Source organism: Rhipicephalus sanguineus, chromosome 3 (assembly GCF_013339695.2).
Source record: "Rhipicephalus sanguineus isolate Rsan-2018 chromosome 3, BIME_Rsan_1.4, whole genome shotgun sequence".
Taxonomy (NCBI): Eukaryota; Metazoa; Arthropoda; class Arachnida; order Ixodida; family Ixodidae; genus Rhipicephalus; species Rhipicephalus sanguineus.
This window is the reverse complement of record NC_051178.1, coordinates 144,792,979-144,820,613: the sequence shown is the minus strand read 5'-3', so window position 1 is coordinate 144,820,613 and position 27,635 is coordinate 144,792,979. Positions and strand designations below refer to the sequence as shown.

General features: G+C 45.2%; 1 protein-coding gene across 5 annotated transcripts; it reads right to left on the bottom strand.

Annotated features, from left to right (window-relative positions):
• Positions 1-54: 54 nt before the first annotated feature.
• On the bottom strand, positions 55-27,425 carry LOC119387351 (cyclic AMP-responsive element-binding protein 3-like protein 3). Of its 5 annotated transcripts, none has more exons than XM_037654705.2 (13): positions 27,358-27,425; positions 26,265-26,415; positions 24,262-24,510; positions 23,208-23,340; positions 21,246-21,307; positions 20,335-20,457; positions 13,780-13,872; positions 10,862-10,909; positions 9,006-9,064; positions 6,109-6,177; positions 4,452-4,536; positions 3,672-3,813; positions 55-1,901 (listed from the first exon to the last, which is right to left on the bottom strand). In XM_037654705.2, exons 2-13 carry the CDS (start codon positions 26,373-26,375, stop codon positions 1,501-1,503), a joined length of 1,575 nt encoding a protein of 524 aa, XP_037510633.1. In that variant the 5' UTR covers positions 26,376-26,415; positions 27,358-27,425; the 3' UTR covers positions 55-1,500. The 5 variants fall into 5 exon arrangements, with proteins under 5 accessions (XP_037510633.1, XP_049269447.1, XP_037510635.1 ...); XM_049413490.1 differs by lacking the exon at positions 27,358-27,425 and adding an exon at positions 27,019-27,245 and having other exon boundaries at positions 13,780-13,869; XM_037654707.2 differs by lacking the exon at positions 27,358-27,425 and adding an exon at positions 27,019-27,243.
• Positions 27,426-27,635: the final 210 nt, after the last annotated feature.

Sequence of the window (27,635 nt, the reverse complement as noted above, 5' to 3'; positions counted from 1 at the left end):
ACTAACTCACATGGTCATGCTCTCATTCTGCTAATCCCACATGAGACAAAAGGATCACAATTTCATGGAGGATTTATTTCAAACACCTATACGATGCCAATGTGGTGTCTATGCATTCTCTCTGAATCATTCATGCCAATGATAATCAAGTCATCATCCACTCTAAGGGGAGGCAATCGAAGTAAAAAAAAATATATAGAGGACCACCACACACCAGGTAAAGGGGAGGTGTACAGAGAGGTTAGTCAAGCACCCCGCCATCAGTGACATACGACGTGACAAAAATATTATGTATATAAGCAGTATGTTCCTTGTAAATATATTGCAGATGTAAAAAACACAGCCATCTGCAGAACCGGTAAAAAAAAAAGAAACAATAAAGACGGGCCAGCGCAAAGAGCCCTGCACCTCAGTGACAACAAAACGCACACATGCTACCGTCTGCGACAAAAAGCTGCGTGGTCCGCAAATGAAGAGGATAGTGTAGAAACGAGAGAGGAATGGTTGCAAATTACATTTACCAAGGCAAAAAAAGGGACGAAAGGAGGTGGGGTCTCTTTGGATCTTAGCAGACATCACAAACAGTAGCAAGCGGTACACGGCGAACGACACGATGGGACCGATGCTAAAATCTCTCGAGAGATGCCTGGGACACTTGTGAGCACGTGCCAACCGAGGCATCAACTTATAAACTTTCAAAAAATGTCCTTTCTTCTAGAATGCGACACTCCTTGCTTGGTTAGAGAGGCCAGGTGTGTTGCTATTACGTAACAGTTCTTACCTAACCTCCCAGGCTTGAGGCCAAACAACACTTCCAACATTAACAGTCTGGATCGTCAACTTGTAAGCGAAGTGTACATGTCCCGTCTCATATGACATGCACACTAGCAGAAAAATAATAATGAAAATAAAAGAGCTGTAAATGAACTGAACACAACAGAAAAATGATCTCAATAACCAGACACCTCTCCTGGTGGGGGCTGGGGTGGGGGAGAAAGGTCGAGAAAAAGAAATATTATCATACACCTCTCCCAGTGAAGGAGGGGGCAAAAAAAAAAAAAAAAAAAGTGGCAGGGAAAAGAGAGAAAGGGGTGCATTGGGGGCACTTTTTACACAAAGCTCATGGGCAACAATTCCGGTATTTCTGGAAAGTCTGCAAAAGCAGCCTCACCTTGCGTGCGCGGCGTCCCTCTCAATCACCGAGCACCTCTACCAAATACATTCTTTTTTGTTTTACTGATTCAAGAGAAGTGAACGCTTGACTTTTACTAGTTCATATATGTTAGAGCTGAAAAGGGCAAAAAAAATGACCGATAATGGGAAAAATAACGAGAGAGAAAAAAAGGTATACAGTCTAAAAACAAGAGAAATAGTCTGCTTCCACTTGCCAGTCACGAAGTAAAAAGAAAGAGAAAGAAAAAAAATGTGAGAGGGAAATAATCAGCTGACCAAAGAGCGAATGAGCAGAAATTGTGCATGCACAGATCCTAGGTCAGGTTGTCAGGCCTGCCGCTGCATCTGGATCACCACTGGATGGTGGTGCAGGCTGTTGTTGTGAGACGGCAGCGCACTGTAGTTCCCGAGCCGAGCCCTCTTGTCTGGCGGTATGGTCGTGGCAGTGCCCGTTGGGCGAGCAGTGTCCTCGGACACTGCCGTCCAATGGCGCTTGCCTCCAGAGAGGCTGAAGCTGAGGTCTAAGCCCCAGCCTAGGCCCTTGCTTGAGGGCGGCGCCCACTTGGACGCCTGTGACGAAGGCGACGCCGACGCCATCGAGACGCCCTCGTCATCGGAGGCGTCGATGTCCTCCTCGATGTACTGGGCGGCAGCCTTGGCGGCATCGCTGTACTCCTGGTGGAAGTCTCTCGTTGGCTCGGAAGCATACAACAGAGAACGAGAACGCCCTGCACGAATTTGGCCAATCATAGTTATTCACTTTTGTTCAAGTGGCTTGCCCTGTGTCACAGTTGCGTATTTGAATAAAAACATGGAGGCCCTCATCGTGCAGAAATTACAGTACAGGGTTAGCTAACTATTGCTCAAGAGGAAACATCAGTACGATCCACTAGTAGCTGAAAATTTTTAGAGTACCACTCTCTCCAGCAGCCCTCTGGATAGCCACAATAGGAGGTGAATGTTTCTTGCATGTGCCAGGGCACTTTGGGCAGCTTGTAATGACTGTCTCATTTAACTCGCTTCTATTTTCAATTTTACTCATTCCTTATTACTGCGTGACACCTGGTCCTACTCAACGCTGTATAATGCACAAGCAGGCACAGGTTATCTTGTTGTTAACGTGTGGTCATTGCAACATATACAGCACCATGAAGCATTGTCACAAAAACTGCTTTATGCAGAGCGCATTGCAACTCCATGCCTAGATTCTAAAGCATTTCACACAACTCAAAGCTCAATAACAGGCCTGTCCCGATGGAAACACACAAAAACCGCACAAGTTACCACATCTAGACAGCAATAAAAATCAAAAGCTATCCTGCAGATGTAAGGCACAAATGGCTACATAAGCCTGCCATGCAGTACCTTGATACCATATCACTGCAGTCTAGAAAAACCACCTCATGAGCAATAAAACGCAGTGCTAACAGAAGAGGTATGCTTTCCCAACATGTTCTGACAAATCTTGTCAGTGACATGACTCATCACTGTCAACTGAAGCTCTGCTCATGAAGTTCTTTAATGGTGCCAACTAAAGCTTGTGACAACTAATGAACCATTGTAAGAAGCATGTGCTGAACAATTACCCATTACTGAAATTTTATTTAACTGTTTATTGAACGCTCTTGCTAGTCATATGCTGACATTATGCTGGTTCCATGCCCACAAGCCATCATTTGCTTTACAGTACAAGCTGCACATTTGCTAAGTTTTATGGAATGCCATTTCTCATGTCTTATAGCAAAGTGCAAGATTTTTTTTTTTAAGGTCACGCTTGTTGCTCTATTGAGCTTTCTCACTGCAAGTCTATTCTCCTCCATTCTCAGTACGAGCATGCAGACTGAAGTGCTGGTCCCGTATCATCCATTATGCACTGTGTCTACTCTGCTATTGAAATACATACTGGAAAAATCCACATATAACATGAGTTTTCTTTTTCAAATCTTACTATGTGAAATTAGTGCCTAATACAGCACGCAGAGAAAGCGTGGTCTGACGGTGACGTCACTAGGCTGTCTCTCAATGTGGTGCCGTTGCACCATGTCTACCTTGCGATATGCATGCATCAGGAATTGGCCCGTCTGTCAAAATAGTATCTCGCACAATGTCGGAATTGTGAAAGTGGCAATCTGCTTAAAAATTTATAGTAGTTGCTGAGATCAATGATGCTCAAAAGATGCCAGAGCATGAGAAAGGCCTGAAGCGAGTTCACAAGAGGTCAGGTGGCAACGGAACGCATGGGTCACTGTAAGCTTGCCCTGTACAGCAGATAGTTGCAAGCTTTCACCCCACGTAATTGGAGATCACTGGGAGAGGCCTTCGTCTTACAGTAAACATAGACTGATAAGGATTCTTACATGCAGGTTTTTACAGCACTCTTACTTTTTTGCCAACTCACTTTCTGAAGCACACAAACACACAAAAACAGCCAACCAAACTTATGTTATCCCAACACCACAATGACTGTGCCAACTTTACACCAACTGAATATGTACTACCTAAACAGCAATTCAGGAGAGATTGCATGCCTGAAATCGGGGCCAGTTTCTCTGACGCCGACTTCAATATGAGATCGAGGTTGTCCCCGGAGTTTGTACGCAGGTTGGGGAACAGCAACAGGGCAAAGGAGAGCAGTAAAACCTGCACACACAAAGAAACGAAAACAACAAAAAACTTAGAATGTCAAGCTCAGTAAACCTGCAGTAGACACTACTGTTCATTTCAGTCAATGCAGACTTTTCCTGCAATTTAGAGACAATTCTGTTTAAACACAACTGCTGTGGCTGCCAGTAGCTACAACTTTCACTGAAGCTGTTGTCAATTGGATGAATTTAGCTTGTCAGGTTTCAAATTCCTAGCTATCTTGTGTACCCAATGACACACATCAACTTGCTGCTAAAATGACAGTTACAAACCTGAACAAAGCCGCCAATACAATGTGTAGCCAAGAGATGCGTCAATGATGAAATTCCTTTAATATGTCTTTATAAAACCGCATCACTGCACTCTCTAGACAAGACAAAGCATACATTAATGAAGCTTGTTATTGTAGTTGAATATGTAGTTTTGAAGTCTGTTGCAAATCAGCTTCATCTCTGCTTTAAGAACAGAATCAACGGGACTCTAAGAATGCTACACTGTCTCCACTGCACCAGAACTTGTATAAAGGTCAAATGACAGTAACGTACAGCTTTTCTCACAAGCTTGTAGTTGATTTTCCTTTTGAATGAACCTTGAGACCTGGAAGACATTACAACACGAAATGATAGATTGCTTACCATGACGCAAGTGCTTGTTTGTGCACTGCGACCAGAAGAATTTGCGACTAATGCTTGTAGACGCTTGAGCTGAAGAACCAGAGAGCTGAAATGAAGTGCAATGACTGATTAGGTAAACAGATCTAATTGACAGTTTTCACAGATTTATTGGTTTGATATTAAAGTCAGAGTGTAGTATTGATATTCTATATTTGCGTTTCAATACGCCTCTTTCATTTTCCTGTGCTGCCCCCTGCCGTTCTGGTAGGGGTTTGGTAGGGGCCGGGACAGCCGGTATTGTCAGAAGCAAAGCCTTCTGTCCTGTGTGAATGTTCCTTCTTAGTCTCTGTCTTTTAGCGTTGCATCAAGAAAGCAAAGCCTCCGAGATGATGAGACGTTTTGCGACTTTTCCGCTAGGGGAGAGTGCATGTGCGGGAGCACCATGAAAAAGGCAGATTGCAGAACTGGGAGGCTATAAACTTTTTTCTATTCCTCATTTTCAGCAGCCTTGGTTTTAAAAGCAGATTGCAGGCCTAATGAAAAACTTGCTCTTAACAGACAGTAGAATACAGTAGAACCCCGCTGTTACGTTCCTCACTGCTGCGTTTTCCCGGCTGTTACGTCGTTTTCCGCCGGTCCCGGCATAGCTCCCATAGGATACAATGTATTGGGAACCCCGCTGTTACGTCGTAACTGTCGGACCGTTCCCGTATGATACGTCGCGAAGTTCGCCCGGAGCCGACCGAGTGACTACCAAAGAGAGCGGCCATGGCGCATTTTCACGCAGCTTGGCCTCGTTTGACCGTAATATTAGCCGCATGAGAGGCGCAAGCAACAGAATCTTTCAATTGATGCAAACAAAAGCATGGCCTTCGAGATTCAAATTGCAAAGATGGCGTCTATGACGTAACTGCTCGCGAAAGCAAGGCCTTCGAGATTTACTATTGACAAAAGCATAGCCTCTGAGATTTGCATTGCACAAACATGGCGTGTATGACGTAATTGCTTGCGAAAGCAAGGCCTTCGAGATTGGCATTCACTTCTGCCATCGCGTTGGCGTAGACTCATCATCATCGTTATTTGTCGGAGAACGGGAGGAGTTCGAGCTGGTTGGAGCTCGCATGGTCGTGCGTGCGGTTCGCGGTCGGACTCGCCGCGCCGGTCGTGATTGCGTGTGCTTAGTTCTTTCATGCCTACAGCTGTTGGTGTTAAAAAAATCATATACGTTGATTACATTTCTGTGGATAAGGCCGTCCTAAGCTCCGCGTTTCTATCCATCGACTAAATCGCGGCTGAGCGCGCCAATTTTCGTGCTGCTCGTAAGAATTGAAATAAAATTCTGTACCACTAAATATTTTGCCGTTTTTCCTGTTTTTCGGCTGTTACGTTTCCCGTCTCTTACGTTTATTTCCTACGGTCCCTTCAAAAACGTATCAGCGGGGTTCTACCGTACCTGCTTTCTCCTTTTAACTGGACAAATTTCACTCAGTCTGGTAAAGCATAAGGCCAATTAAAGAACCTCCACATTTAATATGTACTTGACCAGCCATATGGAGATGCACAATCTATGGGACCTAAATGACAATCATTGAAGCACCCATTTTATCGGAAATGACCACTAAACAGAGTTCATCATAAAGAAAGCTTACTAGATACAGAAAACTTTTCTTGAACTTACTTATTCTGTTTTTCGAGCAGCTCTACTTTCTTCTGTAGCTGGGCATTCTGTGCTGTGCACTGTTTAACCCTGAAACAAAAGATGAGAAAATAGCAGCCATAAGTAGAAAAATAGGGGGGAGGCGTTCAAACATCTTTGACCTACAGCGTTAGGTAAGGCTGGAAATAGTTCCATGCTCAGTAGACATTGGACACACAGTTAAACCTGCCTATAATGAACCTGCATAGAACGAATTCCTCAATATTATGAAGTTTTTCTATTCCCCACCGTTACTCCACAGAAGCACATGTATTTGCGACCTCTACGTAACAAAGTGGCAGTGGGAGACACCCTTCATATAATGAATTGATGCAGCTGACAACCTAGGGATTTTTCCAGAATTTTGTCATTTTGGCACGAGCAGGAGCCACATGCATCATCTGTGGTTGCCTCGCAGACGACGAAGCGTGAAGCGGCGGCGGCGCGCATGACACGCTCAACGCCCCGGCGACTGCGAGGTAAGAGCAAGCACTCATTTGTGCATGCAGGTGTGCGCGAGGCAGCGGGCCTGCGGCGCCACCACCCCTTGAGCCGGTGTTCTTGCTCCCCTCCCTTCAAACCTCATCCAGCCAGCCGCTCGCCGGTGCTGCCCACAACACTAACCGTGCTGGCTTTCTTTAAAAAAAAAAAAAAAAAAAGAAACGGCTTTTGCATTGGCAGCACCACTCTTCAGTTGTTGCAACAACACTAAAAAAAAAATCCTCGCTCTGTGTCGTTACGCTTCGAGTATGTGCCACATATGTGGGGCCACACTGCGTATGGAGAGCACTTTTCCGAATATTCCGTGGTATTTGTGTCGTTCACTCTTCGTTTACGATGCCGTGCATGCATCGTTTCACAGTACGTGCATGGAGCAGCCCCTGACAACACGCAGCTTGGCAATTTTTTTTTTTTTATGCGGACAAACGTGTCCTCACTACTGAGGAGATGTCAGATAAGGCGCTGGTGTAAGCTGTCCAAGACCACGGTGACGAGAGATAGTCGGAGGTCGACTCGTCATGCAGTTTGCCGTCTTGAGCCACGCCGCGGGTTCACACATTCATACGATACGACTCATACGACTGTGGCCTCTATGATTAGCTCCAGCAACGCGATGGTGCGTTGCTGGAGCTAATCTCGGAAGCCACAGCTAAATGATGATTGTACTGGCGTCCTACTAACATGCAGATTGCCATCCCTCATGAACAAGCAATAGAGCAAAATAATGGAGTTTTTTTTTTGGTGCCAAATAAATATTTTGGGCGAGCTCGGCCTTCAGTTCCACATTTGTTTAATTTATGTGTTTATTTTCCAAATTTTTACAAAGAAACTGCATATAACGAAAACCTGTTTATATAGAATTTTTTCGAGAATTTGTCAATTTTGTTATATTTAGGTTTAACAGTATTACAATGCAAAATGCCGCAAACAATGTTACAGAACGAAGAGCTTTCATTTATAACTTCTCCACGACAAACTACTTGAAACAATTTGACTAGGGGTGTGCGAATATTCGAAATTTCGAATATTTTTCTAATAGTGTTTTCTATTCGATTCGATTCGCACTGGAATTTTACTATTCGAACAATTCGAACTTCCCAAAGACAAATACAGTCAACGTCCGATTGAAAGTGACTCCTTCAAATTTTCAATATGCTTCACCTCATTACACTCTCGTATTGCGGCAAAGCTGCCTTTCAAGCTCCGCTATGGTCACAAATGTATCAACTCAAGAAAACGCTGGTTCCAACATGGAGATGAAAGATGTGACAGAGGTGGGGGCTCAATTAATGCTGTTTTGGACCTGAAATTTGGGCAGGAAGTCCGAGAAATAGGACACCGAAGCTTTTTAGCATCCAAAATTTCAGATTTTCTTAGGTATATATCGAGGTCTACGAGGCAGATTTGGAACTCTGGACTTGAAGGGAGCACACCCTTGTCCGCCACATCAGTTGGGCTTCCACAGAAGTTGAAAGAGGACGAGAGGCTGAGCAAGTGGCATCTTTGCCTATCACATGTAAAGTGTTGTCGGCAACACTCAGGTTGCACCAAATCATGTACATAAGTACAATTCGGCCTCTACATTGCCTCATTCTTGATAAGACAACTATGAAACACCACCCCGCCAGTGCTTCATCAACCTAGTGAAAAGAACATCTGAAAGTTTGGATGCTAGAAAGCTTCGGCTTCCGATTTTTTGGACTTCCTGCCCAAATTTCAGGTCCAAAACAGCATTAATTGAGCGCGCCCTGACCTCTGCCACATCATTCATCTCGATGTTGGAACCAGCGTTTTCTTGAGTTAATACATTTGCGACCGTAGCAGAGCTTGAAAGGCAGCTTTGCCGCAATACGGGGGTGTGAGGAGGTGAAGCATATTGAAAATCTAGGGACCACTTTCAATCGGGCGTTGACTGTGTCTTGGCAAAGTTCGACCTTAACGGAGCTTGAAAGGCAGCTTTGCCGCAATATCGGGGTGTCATGAGGTGAAGCATATTGAAAATCTAGGGACCACTTCCAATCTGACATTGTCTCGGCAAAATTCGACCGTAACGGAGCTTGAAAGGCAGCTTTGCCGCAATACGAGAGTGTAATGAGGTGAAGCATATTAAAAATCTGAAGGGGTCACTTTCAATGGGATGTTGACCGTATTTATTTTTGCGAAGTTCGAATAGTAAAATTCCAGTGCGAATCAAATTGAATAGCAAACACTATTCGAAAAATATTCGAAATTTCGAATATATGCACACCCCTACTCTGTATGTCTATGACAACGGAGTATTATGACAACGGAGTCGTGGGAATTCCAGGGTACTTCCTTTGGTTCTTTCTAAAAACCAATCCAGAGAAAATCCTCATAATGGCAAACTCCTTACTCACCTGCTCTCTAATCCGTCGACGTATTCTTTCTTTCTTTTCCGGCTGTCCTGCGCTGATTGCTGCAAAGAGCATCAAGGCAGTGTGTTGCTACAAATTAAACGAAAATGGCAAGAACTGATCTACCATAGTGCAACAATTACGTTCTCTTAAGGAGTGACATGTTCTGGCTAACTGGGTCGTGATGTGTTATGATGGTGTTCGCGAGCTGCCTAGCACCAATTTGCATCGGTAAACCGAGATAAGTTCTGCAGTGCAAAGACTACCGACAGTAAAAAAATCAGCAAAATACAGTGCAGTCCACTTATAACGATACCACATATAACGATATATCGGTTATAACGATGGGTCGAGTTATGTGTGTCATTTTATGCATTAAGTCTATGAGGGAAAAAACCATATATAACGATATGTTATCGGCCGCATATCGGATATAACGATCAAAATTTGCCGTCTGGGCGGCATTTTCTGTGCATAATAATCGTTACATTTGCGTTTCCAAGTTCCCCTGAAACGAACGATGCCGAGACGGGGCGAAATGTTTACCTACGCGAGTTCGTATCTGCCGCCATTACCGCGCTGCGTGCGCCGCCCGCCCGCGCAGCCCACGCGCCGAGTGCCATCGTGAGCTTGCGCAGCGCGCCACAAGATGGCGCTAGCCGCACATGTTGTGCCTCGCCACTCGCGCGTGGCCCACAATCGCACTGAAAGGAGAGAAAGAAGAAAAGAAAAAAAGAGGCGAAAAGTAAAGTCCCTAGCCAAAAGCAAGTTTGCGCGCCGCTGCGGCGTCCCAAAGAATTACGTCATGATTACGTCCCCGACACCATCTTTTCGGGCCGCCTCCGTGCCGACAAAGCTGTGCGCCCCGTGCCGGCCGCGGAGGCCGCGCGCGCGCCGCGACGCTAGTTTTGAATTCCTCGGAAGTTCCGTTGTAGCACGAAGCGAGTGTTGAGCGCAGGCACCAGGCTGGCCGTGCAGGCAGGCTATGCTTGGCGGACACCTGCAAGTCTCCCGTTGTGGTTGGCGGGTCATTGTTCGCTCTTGAGACTTATCGGAGTGGTCGTTATGTCAGCTATGCTCCGCCGCTGCCATACAGGAGCCCGTCCTAGCCTTCGTATGAAGTTTCGTGATGTTTCGTTACATGAAGCGAACTTTGGCCGGCGTGTGCAGTTTTTGTGGTGTTTGCGTGTGCGCTCTTGCTGCCGTGGTGGTTAACGGCACGCACCATTCGTACATCATGCAATGGCGCACAGATACTTAGGTGCGCCTAAAGTGCCTAAAGCTTGCCGCTCTCGTTGGAACTTAAAATAAAACTTTGTTTTTGACATCCTGCTTTCTAGAACATCCATTCTTTAGTGCAAGTGGTAAATTCGGGATTGGAGCTACGAAAATACGTCCCGCGATGTTTTTTTTTTTTTTTTTGGCAGTCCAGATATAGCGATCACCGGTTATAACGATCATATTTTTCGTTTTTTTCGATATCGTCATAAGTGGACTGCACTGTAGTGAAGCAGTTCTACTGAAGAGCAGTCAGAATGTTTGCTGTATGCAGGTAACATGACCATTTTACCTTGCACAGCAATGTTCTCTGCAATGATTTGTGAATGTGTGTGGCAAAACAAGACTGTTTGCACAGTTTTCTTTGTGTAGATAATAATTCTGCAATAGTGCTAACATTAAGAATCACGCATTGCAGTGTGTGATTACTTACATGCATTATGCAAAAGGTATTTATTGGCTTCAGATTGTCTTATAGGGGTATCATGAAATGTGTTGCGGGCAGGCTATACACGCAAAAATGTCGCGCCCTCATCAATTCCAATGACAAGCAGCAAAAGACCAATGCAGTCATAGCCTACCTTGTTTCGAATCTTTCTCCGAATCTTTTTGAGTTCCCTTTCTTCAGCCTGCAATACAAAGAAAATTACATAACTTTATCAACCTGCAACATGCATCAGGCTCTCAGAGCCCAGCTATCCCACATAAACAAGAGTGCCTTACCACACTGGAAAACTCAGAATTTACAGTGGTAAAGACAGTACAACAGAAAAGCATGTGAAGCTGCATCCCTACCAATTAGCTTAACTTTCTGTTCTATGCTTCACATCATGTCTGGAATGAACAAGTGCATCACACAGCACCCTTTTATTTTTCTTACACAGTGTTCACTGTATGACCTGTGTTGGAAATTCTTTTTTTCAGAGCTGCCCCACAGGAATTCTTAGTAATGAAACTAACAGTGCTATTAAATGGGATAAAAGGCGGGCAAAGCACACACTGCCGATGTATTTCTCGAGCACCTCTTGTATCGAGATATTCTGGGAGCCGATTCCACGAAAGATAAAAGAAGTCACATACTAGATGTCTGAGATTTCCCTGATAACCTTGTATATTATGCCTATATGACTGAATAGCGCGAAATCGCAATTTGTTTTCAAAGAAAAAATTTTTTGAGCAGACGAAATATCGACAGGCGTTGCAGGGTGGCGACTGCCACTTTACGAAGACTGCGTTTCCGTAAATTTGCGACCATGCCAACAGCCAGGCAAGCCATATATATTACAAATATTTTTTCTTTGTAGCACAAATAGAAGTAAACAGGAATTAGCACGCACGATTTTCTAGAATTCTGAGCAATTTATTTATATTTAAAAATTCTCGAAAAACGCTGCGTTTTTGAAACTTGGTCGATATCGGGACACCGTTGCTCCTTCTGTGAATATCACAGCTTGTTCCGATTGACGGTATGGATAGGCCACCTTGCGAATAATAAACCTCTGCATTTATATTTCGCTAGTAATTTTTAAAGCAATGATTTTTCTTGCTCGAAACATTAAAAAAAACCAAACAGTTGGTCAATTAAAAATTTATAATACAAGAACCCCCATCTCAATCTTCTTCAAAGTCATTCAGATTGTTCTAAGAAGGCTGCAGAATGATAAATGAAGAAACATGTTGCATCAATTTCATTAGAACAAAATGAGAAAATTGTAAACATTGTGTTTCAGGAGCACGGTCACTACTGTGACCATGCTCTTGTTTCACATAATCAACAGTTTCACGTAATCGACACTTTTTAAACTCAGTTGATCGGATAGTGTTTGAAAATCCTATACACCGCTGGGCCAACAAAATCAAACGCCTTGGCAACTGCTTTCCAGAAGTTGCTTTCCATTCCTGAAGAGACCTTGCCTTTTATACCAGCCTCTCAATTCTCGCACCACGTGACATCATAAGAGAGACATTGAGTGAATGCATTCATGAGCATATAAGATATAAATAAGACAGAAAAGGAGGGTGCAACTGTATGGGCTGCCTATGAACTAAATGATATCGAACGCTAAGGTAGAGTTGCAAACTGCACAAGTGCATTTAATTCAAACGGTCGTTTTCATTACAAAACATTCTTCACTCACAGGCAATGTCTCATTGTTATTAACGAAGCTCAGTGAAGAAAGACATCGTGTTATAGATTTTCGTCGTCACAAGAGATGTCCTTCACGCAGTAAACACCACGCTCTCGAAACACAATGTTTAAAATTTTGTAATTTTGTTGTAATGAATATGATGCAACATGCTTTTTTATATTGTCATTCTGCAGTCTTCTTAGAACGATCTGAATCACTTTGAAGAAGATTAAAATGTTTTTTTTTTATTATAAATTTTCTAACTGACCAACAGTTTCTTTTTTTGATGTATCAGCAAGAAAATTCATTACTTTGAAAATTACTACAGAGGTTTATCAGGCACATGGTGGCCTATACATACCATCAATCAGAACAAGCTAACATGTTCACAGAAGCAGCAACAGCATCCCCAAATCGACCGAGTTTTGAAAACGCAGCGTTTTTCAAGAACTTTTAAAAATACATAAATTGCTCAGAATACGAGAAAATCATACGTACTAATTCCCGTTTCCTTCTATTTGTGCTACAAAGGAAGACGTGTGTAATATATAGCTTGCATGACTGGTGGTATGTTTGCGAATTTGCAAAAATGCACTCTTCATAAAATGGGTGTAGCCACCTAGCAACGCCTATCGATTTTTCCTGTATTAAAAAAAATGTTTGTAGACAAATTGCAGTTTAGCACTATTTAGTCACATGGGCACAGTATACAAAATTATCAGGAAAATTTAAGACATCAGGTATACGACGTTTTTTTATTTTCGTGGAGTCGACCTGGGCCCATATTTTTCAGTTTTTTTTCTTCTCCTTTAGGTGTATCCTTACCATCTGTCACAATGAGTGGTCAATTTTGATGACAACGGCAAAAATGTAAAATGTGGGCCAACAATGCCAAAGAAAAAAAATATGGCAAAGAAGCTCACTACAAAACCTGTGGCCTAGTTGTAAACAGCCCCAGAAGCAAACAAGCATCACATGACAAGTCGTGACAACACAACCTACGGAGCTGTACACGGATAAAGTTTTTGTTTGATGTACTAACTTAAAAGTGAGTGAATGCGAGCCAGTTGGTAAGAATCCATAGTTAAAAACAGCGTGAAGAAGACGCAGACAAGAGAGACACAGGACTAGCGCTAGTCCTGTGTTCTTTCTTGTCCGCGTCTTCTTCGCGCTGTTTTTAACTATGGATGTACTAACTGTACATACTGCAACATATGTCCAGAAACTGTTCTATACAAGAAATAATTTCATGTAACACGGTTTGATACAATTAAGTTTGACTGTACTTGTGCAAAAGAAATGCAAGAAGCAGAGGCTTAACCCTAGCATGACCATGTGCCTCACACGTGGTGCCATGTGCACTGACCTACCTTTGTGAGGGGCATTGTTGTCGGCAGGACAATGCCTTCTTTGTGCATGAGCCGTTTCTCTTCCTCGGTCAGCTGTAAAACCTCTTCTGTCTTCTGAAACACAACAGTGGGAGACCACAGTCACGTGCGTGTACACAGCTACACACGCATTATCTTGTCAACTCCACACACGCTTTTTTTTCCTGCGCTAAGCGTAATCACAGACGGCACAGGTGCTCCCAGGAAATATCTCGGAGCACGTGGGCCACAAGTGTCTCGATTCCATTAAGGTCCATATAATGAGAGTTCAGAGGCTCAGTGCAAAAATCACACAACATAGTCCCAGCTATTGGTGTTTCCTGTGGTTTCTATGCTAATGCATAAATTCTGCAACATGCCGTACAGACCCTAGACTGATGCTCAGATCACAAGATCAATGCCCCCTTTCTTATTTTTTTATCTAGCAAAACAATATGTACAATATGTACACGAACAAATTACACTCACTTTTCCAGAAAACTGTATCACAGTCACAGGAGCACAATCAAGTCGACAGGTTAACCGACCAAAAAGTGATCGCAATACACACTAACAGTCGCACTCTATGGAGCTTGGATTGGGGATTCGTAGCCACTATGTTTTAACAGTTAAGTACCTTTTATAAGTGTGTGTATCAAAGAGGGCTTACTGTATATGACAATTCTCCATTAGTAGGTTTCAGCCTAAATTTTTTTCGTATGTGGCCTGAAGTACGCATGCGATGTTGCGACAGTGCCAATCTCTCCAAGCCTGCTCAGTATGTATACTCTGCGAGGCATTACAGTGCAAGAGATACGGAAAGAGTTTTTTCTTTTTGGAAAGCCAGGGCAGTATGTTACAGGTGCACAAATTACCGTATTTACTCGCATAATTTGCGCACTTTTTTTCGCGAATTTGGAGCTCCGAAAAGGGGGTGCGCAAATTACGCGGAGATTTCGCGAGCACATCTGAAATAACACACAATATATAGTCCTAACACGCACGATATAATACATTAAAGAAGAAAATAAATTATAGCGCAAACGAACGGTTTTTAACAGAATTAGCACGTTGTTGCGACCGGCCTTTGGAGGCGCCCGAGACTTCGGAGGAAGAGGCTGGAGGAAGGCAAACTTAACAGAGGTTTTATTTACATGGGCGAGCAGTTTGTTTCTACATGACGATTTCGTCCTACAGGACGAGGATTTCGAGTCTACATGACGATGATTGCACGTCGAATGAGCCCGTGGGGCTCGTTTTAAAGGGTCTCTTTCCCCAGATCCCTAGATGGGGGAATTTCTGCAAGTTGGGACGGTCCAATCGCGTCGCACACAACACTAATGAGGGTGCCACCCACACTCGCCCAGGTCAGCGTCGTCGACTGGGGCGTGGCCCCGCACTCTGCTGCTGTTGCACCAAAGGGTGCAACCTGTGGTCCCCGCCATGTGAAGGCCGTAGTGCGATGGGTCCCACGCTCGGACACAAAAGGTCTGCAGTTCCGAAGCACCTTGTCGATCAATTTGTGGGGCTGGTTGTCATCCGCGCGGACGCCGTTGTCTCGTCAAGGTAGATTTGGCGACAGGAAACAATCATGGTTGTCTGGCCGAACCCGGATGGGCCAGACTGCAAGGCGCCTCACGTCCCATCTCGGGAGGACAATCAAACGCTTGAACCATTGTCAAGGCAAGCAGCGGTTCGGCGCCCGGTTCGCAGAACAGGGGACGCCGCTTCCTAGTCGGCGCGGGGGCCGATCGTAACAGCTCGTCCACCGGCGGAAGACTCGACCTAAGGGTGACCAGCTGTACAGGTTGCCCGAAGCGTCGGTGAAAGTCGCGTACTCCGGGACACTGCCGGAGACGCCGAACCATGGACTCTCGCACTCGTTCCTCGGTGCTTCCTTCCTGGGAATACGCATACACACACACAACCACAGGCACGGGAGAGCGCCCTGCCCGCACTGAGACACATCGAGTCCACAACAAAATCATGTGAAAACACCCTGCCTTAAATAGTACAACTAAAACACAAAGCAGCAATCGAAGCGTTTCTCCGAGCTCTCGCTGAAGCTCCCAATCCCGATACGAGTGTAAGCTTCCTATTAAACTGCCATCAACAAACATGATCTCTTCTCCGGTGATGTGCCCTTCGTGGCCTACCTGTGTGCAAGAGTCAGTAATCCGCTGTAAGACAACCAGGCCTCATACTCATGAACAAAAGCTTTACGCTTCAACCTATCTTTTGATCCCAAAATTTTGTGCCGCCAAAGCTAGTCGTCAAGTTCCTTTGAGCTGACGGAAAGCAGACTGTCGTGCTGCACTAACACAAGGAGAGGAGCGCTATTCACAATTCACATCCGCAATTTCACCTACCAGTGCTACTGCGCGGATGTACCACTAACTCTCCTTTGCGGTCACTTCTCATAAACAAACACGGATGTACTCCTAACTCTCGTTTGCGGTCACACTTCTCATAAACAAATACGGATGTACTACTAACTCTCGTTTGCGGTCACACCTCTTATAAGCAAACACAAACTCACGCACGAACTCCTACTCACGTCCACACAGGACACATGCGAATGAAACAATAAATAAACAGGAAAAAACTTTCGCATGAACCCTGAAAAACTCGAAGAATATCCCTGCTTCCTCACGCGCACTCAAAATCAACTGCTACACGCCTAGCGTCGCTCTTAATAACGGACTCATAGGACACACCCTAACGCACGCTCCGATGCGTGTCGTTATGCAACCGCACAACGCTTATTCCTCAAAAAAAAAAACACGCACAACTTAAGAAATAAACATACAGCTTAAGAAATAAACAGAACTTAAATCTAGTAACTTGAACAATATCTAGTAGCCGAGAAACCAAAAGAAAACATTCCAAAACTAAAATAAACAAAGAAAACAAAATTCAATATGAAATAAACAAGTCCGGTAGCGACAATATCCCAAAAGCTTACGGCTGTCACTCAATTTTCAGACGTACGCGCGGCGGTCGCTCCCTATGGGCCTTTCTTGACGGAGGGGGACTACAACAATCGCGAAACCCGTTCGCTTCACCTCCGTGCCCCCCCAAGCTCTTCACTGGAGGCCTGCATTCTTCCCCTCTTTCCGCTACTTCTTGGGAACCACCGACCCTGCATTCCCGCGCCCCATGAAACGCGCCGTGGATACTGCTACGGGTGACTGACTGACTCCTTCCCTGTGACCGCCTTCGCGCACGATGCGTTTTTCCTTTTCTTTTCGTCCGGCGGCTCGGACGAATGCAAAACTTTGTCGCCGATGACAAACGCCTCACTCTGCTTACTACGCTCAAACATTCGGAGCCTTTCTTCGAACTCCTCGTCCCTTTTCCCGCGGTCCTGGCTCGACGGCGTCTCCTTCGTCTACGCCGCTTCTTGGGGCTCATTTCTGAGACTCTCGGTCGCATCTCTTGCTCATCAGCACTTTCGCTGCTTTTGGTAGCTGTCTCAACCGCGCAGTCTAAATGATTTACATACAAATCATCTTTTTCTTCCCTCTCCAGACTGGTGGACAGCTTGACGTCTATGGCAACAATGCAGCTCTTTTCCTCCGAACAACCTAGCTCGCATGCCTGGGAGCTGTCTCCAACTGCATTGTGCTCTCTACTCACTTCGTTCGCGACACTTCCTGAACTTACGCTGGTGTTCTTGCCTAGCGGGTCGAAATATCCTGGGACACCGCATGCAAGATCCACCGTTGCGATACTCTCACTTGGTGTTTGTGCCAGCTTTTCCCCAACTGTCTTAGCCGTTTCTCTAGAATTCCACTGGCACAACACTTTGTCGCACTTATTCTGGCCTTCGGCGGCCTCTCCTCTAAGCGCAGCATCTTTCGCAGCTGCCAACCTCGGTTCATTCTTGAACCTGCTGCTATCTTCACACGTGCTAGCCTTCTCTACGGCTCCGAATTGCACCGTACTCGATTGTTCCTCGCACCTCTCGTGCGCTACGTCTACAGAATGGCCACTCCGCTGCTTCGTATTTAACCCGCGTTCTAGTCTTTCAATCTCCTCGTCTAAAGCTTTCATCGCCTTCCTATGTTCCTCAACCCTTTTTGCCTCCTCGATTTGCTCTTCCTGTTCTCTTTTCATCTCAGCCTCTCTCTTTTCCTGTTCAATTAAGATCATATTCCCAAAGTACTCAATATCCTCCTTATTTGCGCTTTCGAGTATTGCTTCACGGATTTTTGATGCGGGCGTATCGTCGTCTACCTGTATGTCGAGCTCCCAACACAACTCCAACAGGCTATCCCTCGTCAATCTCATCAGGTCCATGGCGACTACTTTGCTTTGGCTCAGCTCTCACAAAACACAAATCCACCAGTGTTTCAATTCTGGGTCTAGAGAAATTGAAGCCTGGCAAATCTCACAGCAGATACCAGAAGCAAAACACACAAGCAGCAACACGTGGCCAACATCCTTCTCTACCTTTTTCCCGATTCACCTTCACTCTTCTTCTACCGCCTCAAACCTCCCAAACACTCCCGCAAAGTACCCTTATCTGCTCCTATCAACTAATCTGAGGTACCATGCTTATCCTCACATGCTCAGATCATCGCCGAGTGCTGCTCTGTGCTGAGACAACAACCACAATTCCTAGGCAGTTGCTAGATTTATCTATCTTTTAACGGGTCTAGGTTAAAAGACTCGATACATCTCAAGCGCAAAGCCAGGCACTCACCTCATACCGTGCGGTCATGGTACGCTGCGTCGATCCCGCCGAATTCCAGGTTCCAGGGCTTTCGGCTGACCTCCGGTCCATGTCGCTTTCCATCGATCCGTCATATCCCACCGTCTGCCATCCAGTTGTTGCGACCGGCCTTTGGAGGCGCCCGAGACTTCGGAGGAAGAGGCTGGAGGAAGGCAAACTTAACAGAGGTTTTATTTACATGGGCGAGCAGTTTGTTTCTACATGACGATTTCGTCCTACAGGACGAGGATTTCGAGTCTACATGACGATGATTGCACGTCGAATGAGCCCGTGGGGCTCGTTTTAAAGGGTCTCTTTCCCCAGATCCCTAGATGGGGGAATTTCTGCAAGTTGGGACGGTCCAATCGCGTCACACACAACACTAATGAGGGTGCCACCCACACTCGCCCAGGTCAGCGTCGTCGACTGGGGCGTGGCCCCGCACTCTGCTGCTGTTGCACCAAAGGGTGCAACCTGTGGTCCCCGCCATGTGAAGGCCGTAGTGCGATGGGTCCCACGCTCGGACACAAAAGGTCTGCAGTTCCGAAGCACCTTGTCGATCAATTTGTGGGGCTGGTTGTCATCCGCGCGGACGCCGTTGTCTCGTCAAGGTAGATTTGGCGACAGGAAACAATCATGGTTGTCTGGCCGAACCCGGATGGGCCAGACTGCAAGGCGCCTCACGTCCCATCTCGGGAGGACAATCAAACGCTTGAACCATTGTCAAGGCAAGCAGCGGTTCGGCGCCCGGTTCGCAGAACAGGGGACGCCGCTTCCTAGTCGGCGCGGGGGCCGATCGTAACAATGTACTTTAACCAGCCAGATTCGGTCATGCACGGTCTAGTCAGAATCGCTGGTTGAGAAGTCTGACTGAGAATCATCGCCGCGGCCGCTGTCACCGCTTTCCCAAAGCGCGTCGTCCTTGGTTCCGTCGAGTGCGTTGAGGCGTCTTCTTGAAGCTCTTCGCGACAATGCTGGGAGTGACGAGGTGCCATGGCACGGCGATACCGGTGGGCCCTCGCACATATTTGAAAAGGTAACCGGTGGGCCCTCGCACATATTTGAAAAGGTAATCTTCAACGGCAGGAAACTTTCCATGCTTCGGTCCTCGGAATGGTCTCCTTCCCGGTCTTGTATTAAAAAGCGAACTCTTCTGCGGCACGGTTCCCATTTCCTTAGCTTGAATTTTGCCGAATAGTTATTGTAGCCGAGCGCAGGAGAACAGTGAAAACGCAACTGGCTGATCGCGAAACCTAAACTGCCTAAACTTCCAAAATCAACGAAGGCTGCGTCGCAGCGCGGACGCAGAGGAGGAGGGTCAGCGCGGGAAAATGTTGGCCCGACTGGCCCTCGCACGCCTCCGATGCAGAAAGTAGTCCGTGCCGTGTCGCGTGCATGTATTCTCACGGCGGGAGAACGCTCGAATAGTTCCGAAAACCGGTGAACAGGTTTAGGTGTTCGGGTACGGTTGGTACGGTCTCGGCGGTTTCCGGAGAATAGAACGAAGTAATCGGAAGAAGGGACTTCGCACTCGCAGCCTGTCTTGTGTATGACTGCGCTCACCTGCTCGGTGAGGGCCGCGGGGCGCGGCCGTCCAAAGTTTCCCAGTGCGCGCGCGCCGGCGAGCTGGCTCAGGCGGGGCGGGGAGCGCAAAATATGCGAGTAAATATTTTTTTTTAGCAAAGCTGGCTAAATATTAGGGGTGCGCAAATTATGCGAGGGCGCAAATTATGCGGGTAAATACAGTACACAACGTCATGAATTAAGCAACTAAATGCAGTATGTGATATTAGCGGGTCGTGTCTAGCAAGAGGTGACCTTGAGATACAAGCTCAATTAACCTTATTTGAACGGCTTCCAGCACTTGGGGAACTGTGTGTTGAACTGCATGATGACATCGCAGAGGGGCTCTGGGGAGCTACAGGACTGTCAGGGGCTTCCAAGATGTCAGGCAGAACAATGTCCTGCGCATGAAAAGACATGCCAGATTGTACCCTGTTGTCAATTATACAAACAGGTAGTAGTCACATACATCACTGGAAAGTTTGATCATACAAACGATAAATGCGACTTGGAAAAACAAGCCCTTAAGCCTAACACCATCAGAAAATTAAACACGGCAAATAACAAAAAGACTGCGTGACGGCAGGACAAATCAGAAACAAATATCGGCATGCAACAAATAGACGACACTGCTACGGTGGTTCTTTGTTGCACAGCCACAGTACCTTCAGCCGTTGAGGAATACGATTAAGGGTACATCATGTTTGAATTCAAATAAGTTTTAGAAAACTTCTTCTGAAATCACCGAGTGTCGATGACAAAACATCTGGACGGCTCTTGTCATGGTGTGCAGTCAAGAAAGGGCAACAGTAATTGTGCAATATTTTTGCTCCACACAAAATATTTTTCAAAGTTCAAATTCTGGTTAAATGCAGTTCTATAAAAAAAAATGAAGCTTTTGTCAGCAATGGGGCTGATATAATGCAATGATTTCTTTTTCTAGATTCTATGCCTGCTACCAAATAACCATTTTGTGGCCAAGCAGATCCCACTGAAAACATGGGTAAAGCGTCACACGGACCATTAGCAAAGAGTGAAAAAAGGAGTTGCATTGGAATGACATTGCTACATTATCCAGGCTAACGCCATTATTTTGACTAAGGAGACTAAACTGCACTTCTCTCTCTGGCACTACTATGAGAAAAGGCAGTGTAAAGCAAGCATGGTTTGCAAGTAATTTTTTACTTACATCAACAATCACCACAGGCTCACAATCTTTCACATCCGTAGTAGCAACAATCACATCAGCAGCTGCAAGATCAAGAAGCGCATGGAGCAAGTGTCACAATTTTCAGTGATGTCTGATGTCAAGGCAAATATTTGTTGGTCACTCTAACAAAACGACACATTCCTATTCACAAACATGAGGCACCAAATAGAGAACAGGTACGTCATGCACACGCAATGCAAACAAAAACCTTTAGCACAGAAATTGAAGCACATCACATGCCTTTCATGAAATTTGCTTTTGCTACAGGAAATAAGAATTGTCACTATATTACTCCCTGTATTTCCGCAAAAGATATGGTCAGCTCAAGCTCTTATGTAGTGCAAGCTTTTCTTCTTGTTAAATTATGCAAACTTTCAAAGTTAAATGAAGTATAATTAGAATAGCATTATGATACCTTTATGGGAAAGCATGCACAGAAAGCCTATTTTACACAATGCATCCACCAGTATAATCCCTAATAAAATTTCTAATTAGATGTATATACCTAAAGCTAACAGCTATTTTAAAGAGAGGAACAAAGACAGCCCCTATTGCACATGTATCCACAACATCACGACCACATTTTTCGTGACCTGTTTAGCACAGTTCATCAAGATGCACAACAGCTTGAATGTGAAGTGCGGTCACGTTTTTACTCATGCTTTCACATTGTTTCAAAAGTATGAATTGAGTGGATTCCCCACAAGCTTTATTTCAACTGCTACGAAACCTTGAATTAGCTTTGAAGGAAAGAAGTGTTAATTTCAAGGGCTCGTTTTCTTTGTTATACACAATATTAATGAGAACTAACAGACATTATTGTCTGTTAGTTCTCATTAATATTGTGTATAACAAAGAAAACGAGCCCTTGAAATTAACACTTCTTTCCTTCATTCATAGCGAGGGTCTCGTTCTGGCAGACTTGATGCTTTCAGGTGGTATGCGAGGGATTATTGGTCAGCTGCCAGCTCGTAATAAGTTCACGTGCTACGTGACGCCAACAAGGCAGAAAAAGAGTGTTCCACACTCGCCGTCATGGCTACTGGCGGCGCTGACTGACGCTCCCACGTTTAAATGCACACATATACCCTATAAAGTGGACGGGGGGATGGCCGCCGCGGTAGCTCAGTTGGTAGAGCATCGGACGCGTTATTCGAAGGTCGCAGGTTCGGTCCCTGCCCGCGGCAAGTCATCTTTTCGTCCACTTTTCTTTCTTCACAATTACCTTACATTTATTACTAAAAAGATCCCCTATACTTTCCTTGGCATTATTGTCTGTTAGTTCTCATTAATATTGTGTATAACAAAGAAAACGAGCCCTTGAAATTAACACTTCTTTCCTTCATTCATAGCGAGGGTCTCGTTCTGGCAGACTTGATGCTTTCAGGTGGTATGCGAGGGATTATTGGTCAGCTGCCAGCTCGTAATAAGTTCACGTGCTACGTGACGCCAACAAGGCAGAAAAAGAGTGTTCCACACTCGCCGTCATGGCTACTGGCGGCGCTGACTGACGCTCCCACGTTTAAATGCACACATATACCCTATAAAGTGGACGGGGGGATGGCCGCCGCGGTAGCTCAGTTGGTAGAGCATCGGACGCGTTATTCGAAGGTCGCAGGTTCGGTCCCTGCCCGCGGCAAGTCATCTTTTCGTCCACTTTTCTTTCTTCACAATTACCTTACATTTATTACTAAAAAGATCCCCTATACCTTCCTTGGCATTATTGTCTGTTAGTTCTCCTTGAATTAGCTTTGTAACTTTTACTGATGCAAGTCTGCCAACTCAAAACAGTGTCACTGCCCCATAATCCTAAAAGACAACAATAACATAGAATAAGCCAAAATAACTGTGAATTTTGTCTTTCATTAGGTCACAGTTTGTGTTTTAACAATGCATAAATAATTCTGTGCATCCTTTAGCCAGTGATAGAAGCAAACTCACCAATGTCATCCAAGGGTGATGATGTCGATACACACTCTTCCACAACTGAGGACGGTGAAATGGAACTGTTGTCATACTCTTCTAAGCCGACAACGTCAACATACAGGGGATCATCAAAATCCATTGCTTCCTCCTGCAGTTGAAATGACAGTCGACTTAAATCACCTCAGCAGGCCCTTTGCACAAAGTTGCAAATGACATCTGAACATTGCAGGCATCAATCCACAATTGGCGTATACGTTTTTCAGATGCATCACCCATTCCCATAAAAGATAAGCAGTGATTTCTCAGAGGGGAAATAATTCTTGCATGTAGCACGTATGATACTCAGCATCTTGTTAAAACACAGTACTGCGCATGCCAAATCAGCACAGAAAAGCAATATATTAGGTATACATGATATGTGTGCTCCAGCATGTTACACAGTGATCATTTGTGATTTCAGAGCTGTTCGATAAATGCCATGCACTTCTGTATATTCAACTATGTATGTTGTTGCCCTGTTTTTTGTTAAGAGAGCAGTCATGTTTGTTGTTATTACTGGCTACTTTAGTGCATGTGGCTGCTTGATGGTGGTGACAAGTGACACTATGAAAAGCACCTTTATTGAATAAAACCCAGTTGGTAGTTTAGCACTGGTCCTGTTGTACATGTGTCTTTCGTTTCGTCTTTCGTGCTAGTTAACTTCGCCAATGTCGCACCAACTTGCCCAGACCAAAGCACTCATTATTTGTTGTTTTTAACTGTATTGTAATGATTCTCACTTAAATTGCAAGGAATTAAAGCATACAAATGGGTTTGTGGGTTCGAATCCCCCGTCAGGGGGGATTCAAACCCACGACCTTTGAACTCGAAGTTGTGGGTTCGGATCCCACCGATGCCAAAGGGCGCTTTTTGTCTACTTTAATTGCTTTCAATTTAGGTCATAACTGTTACACTACAGTTAAAAACAACAAATGATGGCCCCTATGGTTTCCTTGGCTTGCGTGTTGGTTTTGCGGTTGTCATTACAGAAATTGCAGCACTCGGCAGGACTCGCTGGCAGAAGTCCCACCTGATGGCCGTCTAATGTGGAGGAGAACTCAGAGCTGTCGGACCCCGGTCCTGTCCGAGGTGACAGCAAGCTGGCCACGCTGCCATCAGGAGACAGGCTGTAGCTGTGCTCCTGGGATGGCGACGCTGGCAACATCGCCGACACGAGGTCTGGCACGGAGTCGGGCACGTCATCGTGCAGTGAGGGCAAGGTCGAGTCACCGATCAGATACTTGGTCCAGAAGTCGATGCTCTCGCTCTCCAGTTCTGGCTGCAAGGGTTGGGGAGGACAAAATGCATGTGCATTAGATAGTAGCAAAGAACGTTTAAATATAGATGCATAACAACTATGCAGCAACGACAACAACAAACAACTAAATGAGCAGACTTGAGAAACGCCGCACAAAGCATGTTTTGGAAGTGGAAAGGTCGCCATGAACTGTGAAAATGAAGAAAAATAACAAGAGCGAACCACTAACTGAGACTCGCAGAGTGCACGACAGATTATTGGCATTCAGCAAATGGCAAGAGATCCCATGAGACAGTACAATGCTTCTTCCTGCTATATTAAAATAAAATGGTGAGAAATTTATGGTTTTAAATTAGAGTTAAAAATGACAAAAAATGAATCTGAGCTAATATTTGTTGAATATATTTCTGTATGCCAAAAACAATGTAAAAAATGTGATGTTCCCTTATTTAAAATCCCTGTTCCTTAAACAGAGGTTGGTCTGCATTATGTGCTATGGGCACGGAATGGCTGCTTAATTTATATGCCTACAGCCACATTCAATATGAGCAGCAACGCCACTGTCCAAGGTCAAAGGGGCTTGCAAGGTTTGCAAAGTGGCACCAAGATACGAAAAGTGCAGAACTAGACACATTTCCGGTTACTGGTTATTATTAAAGCAATTTCCAAAATGCAAAGACCGGTCGTGCAGCCCCTTTGACCAGAGTAACCAGTGGTCTAAGCTCATACTCAATGCACATGTACAAAAGGTGATAATATGCACTGTTACTACCAAGCAATACTTCTCACACATACAGCCAGCAAGATATGTCACTAAATGTATCATCAATGAAGAACTAGCTTTAGCTTGCATCAAGTTTATTTCTATTTTAATAATATGAATGAACTGCTGAAATTTGCAAACATGCCTTTCTAATGTGACTTAAATAGTGAACCAATAACTATTATTTTATTGATGATTACCAGCCTCTAGCTACCTATCATCAACCGTCCATGAAACTTCACCAATGTTGATATTCCTGTCTGGCACTTATATGCAGCATGCTTATGGAGCATTTTCCATTTTTGTGCCTGACACTGAAGATGTGTTCAAGAAGCAAAGCAAACTCTGCAATGATAACACACGTGCTGTATCTTCGTGAGACTGTGTGTCAGCTAAAGCGTTCTGCTTGAAAACAACTGCTGCCAGCCAAGCAATATGAAACAAGGGGCTTAGAAGGAATCAATGTAACCTTCTGTTCTTAAAGTGTAGCACTTTCAATAAAGCAGGCTAGATAAGTAAGCACAACGAAGTGTTACATATGTTGTCATATAACATGCTCCAATGAAGACCACAACAGAATTAAAGGTGTGCAGGAACCCGACATGCAATGATCAAGTATAGTATCAAATAGTTTCACAAACTAATTTTTGTCTACCAAGCGGTATATTGGCAAAAATGCCAGTAAAGTGGTAGATGTAACGTGCCTACGTGGACGACTTTTGTATCGGCAACTTATCTGCTAAACAACCGAAATAGTTAACGTGTACTAATGCTTAATTAGCAACCCCAGGTTGTCAGTGCTGCGGTGTGCTAACGAGCGGGATTCGCCGTTAAAAAAGCACCACGCGCATAGCACTGATCACATGTTGCGACGGAGGAGAGCCGTTAACGCGGAATCAGGCCACGTGCATCTGATGGGAAACAGCCGGTGCCGCTTCCCAGTGACATTTACGCCTAAACATGTTTCAGTACCGAACAGGTGGAATGAACGTAGAGTAAAAGAGACACAAACCAACAATCCGGCGTCCGGGAGATCGCTGGTGAACAAGCCGCCGGAATCTTTGAGGAAGGGGTCCTCCTTCTCAAAGAGGTCAAGAATGCCCAGCGTACTCCCAAGCGACATGTCGGCGGGGTTTGTTCGTCCAGACTTCCGAGGTCAGCACCTAGGCACGATCAAAAACAGCGAACGTTTACGTTTCGCTAAATAAAGCAGGGCAAACCGTAAAACGAAGCGGTTTCGATCAAACGCGGCATCGCCGCACGTGTTCAGAGCAAATCCATATGGCCTGCAGCGCTATTCGCCCCGCACTTCGATGTCGACGTCAGAACGATCATCCTCTCGGAGAGTTCCGCCCTCGTCTTTACTTTTTTTGAGTGAAAACTGAGGCACACTGCGATGAATTTCCAATTGCGCCGCGGCTCCCTGAGCTATCGCTGCGATCACCGATGTTTAGAGAAATAAAAGAATGCTCCGGTTGTGTACGCAAGCAGGCAATGGGGGGAGTGAGAACTGGTTGTGACGACAGGTGCATACTACGTTGATCACAAGTGGCAAAGCCGGCTCGCCTAACAGTCACGTTCTATTGCAGCACTCGATGGGACAGACTCTCCCTCTCTCTCTTAAACGGCCCGTCAGAATCAAATGCGGGCAGCGGCAAGCGACGTAGCCTACTTTAACGGGCCTGCACCGATCATCGCGACCTTGCTCTGTAAGAGCTACGCCGTTTCTCAACTGTGCAAGAAGCGACGACGAATGTTGCCCTTACCTAAACTTGTTCCGCGATTTCTAGGCGACCGAAAGGAGCAGCCCAGTCGGGCCAGCTAAATAACCAGGCGATCCACACCCATGCAGGAACCAGATCGCGAATTCAACAGTTTTGTGTTTACGTTTACAACCGAAACACCCGTCAGATGACTCAAGACCGTTCGGGCAGAACGAAGTGCAGCAACGACGTTCTATGGCGAACGTGAGGCCATAACGCTGTGCTCCTTGGTGGAGATTTACACGGATCGGTGAAGCCTTATTCTACCGAATTACGAGCCGGTATTTCGAATTGTTATCAAAGCCCGACTCGGGGGAAAAAAAATAAACATGCCAAATTTACCACATCTCCTTTTTCCGCGACCTTGCCAACTCCACAAAGTGACGTCACGACAATTATTCCATCTACGCATGCGCGTCGCGTGCATGTGTAAAAACTGGATAGATCACGTAGATAATGTAGGCATGAAGCAAAATAATGTGCAGGGCGCTTTTAGCGAGCGTCATGAGCGTTGAAAAATAAAATTAATAACTAGTGCGTAAGTATTAAAATGTTCTGCACGGAGAACAATTGACGGGTCATTTTTATTATAATTAGTTGGGTCACAAAAGTAGCTATCA

Coding starts and splice junctions, on each gene's coding strand:
- LOC119387351 (XM_037654705.2), bottom strand. CDS start 26,375: ATGTCGCTTGGGAGTACGCTGGGCATTCTTGACCTCTTTGAGAAGGAG. Junction 13,873..20,334: donor CTGGAAGCCGTTCAAATAAG/GTTAATTGAGCT, acceptor GTTGTGTTTCAG/AAGACAGAAGAGGTTTTACA. Junction 1,902..3,671: donor TCTCCTGAATTGCTGTTTAG/GTAGTACATATT, acceptor AAATTCGTGCAG/GGCGTTCTCGTTCTCTGTTG.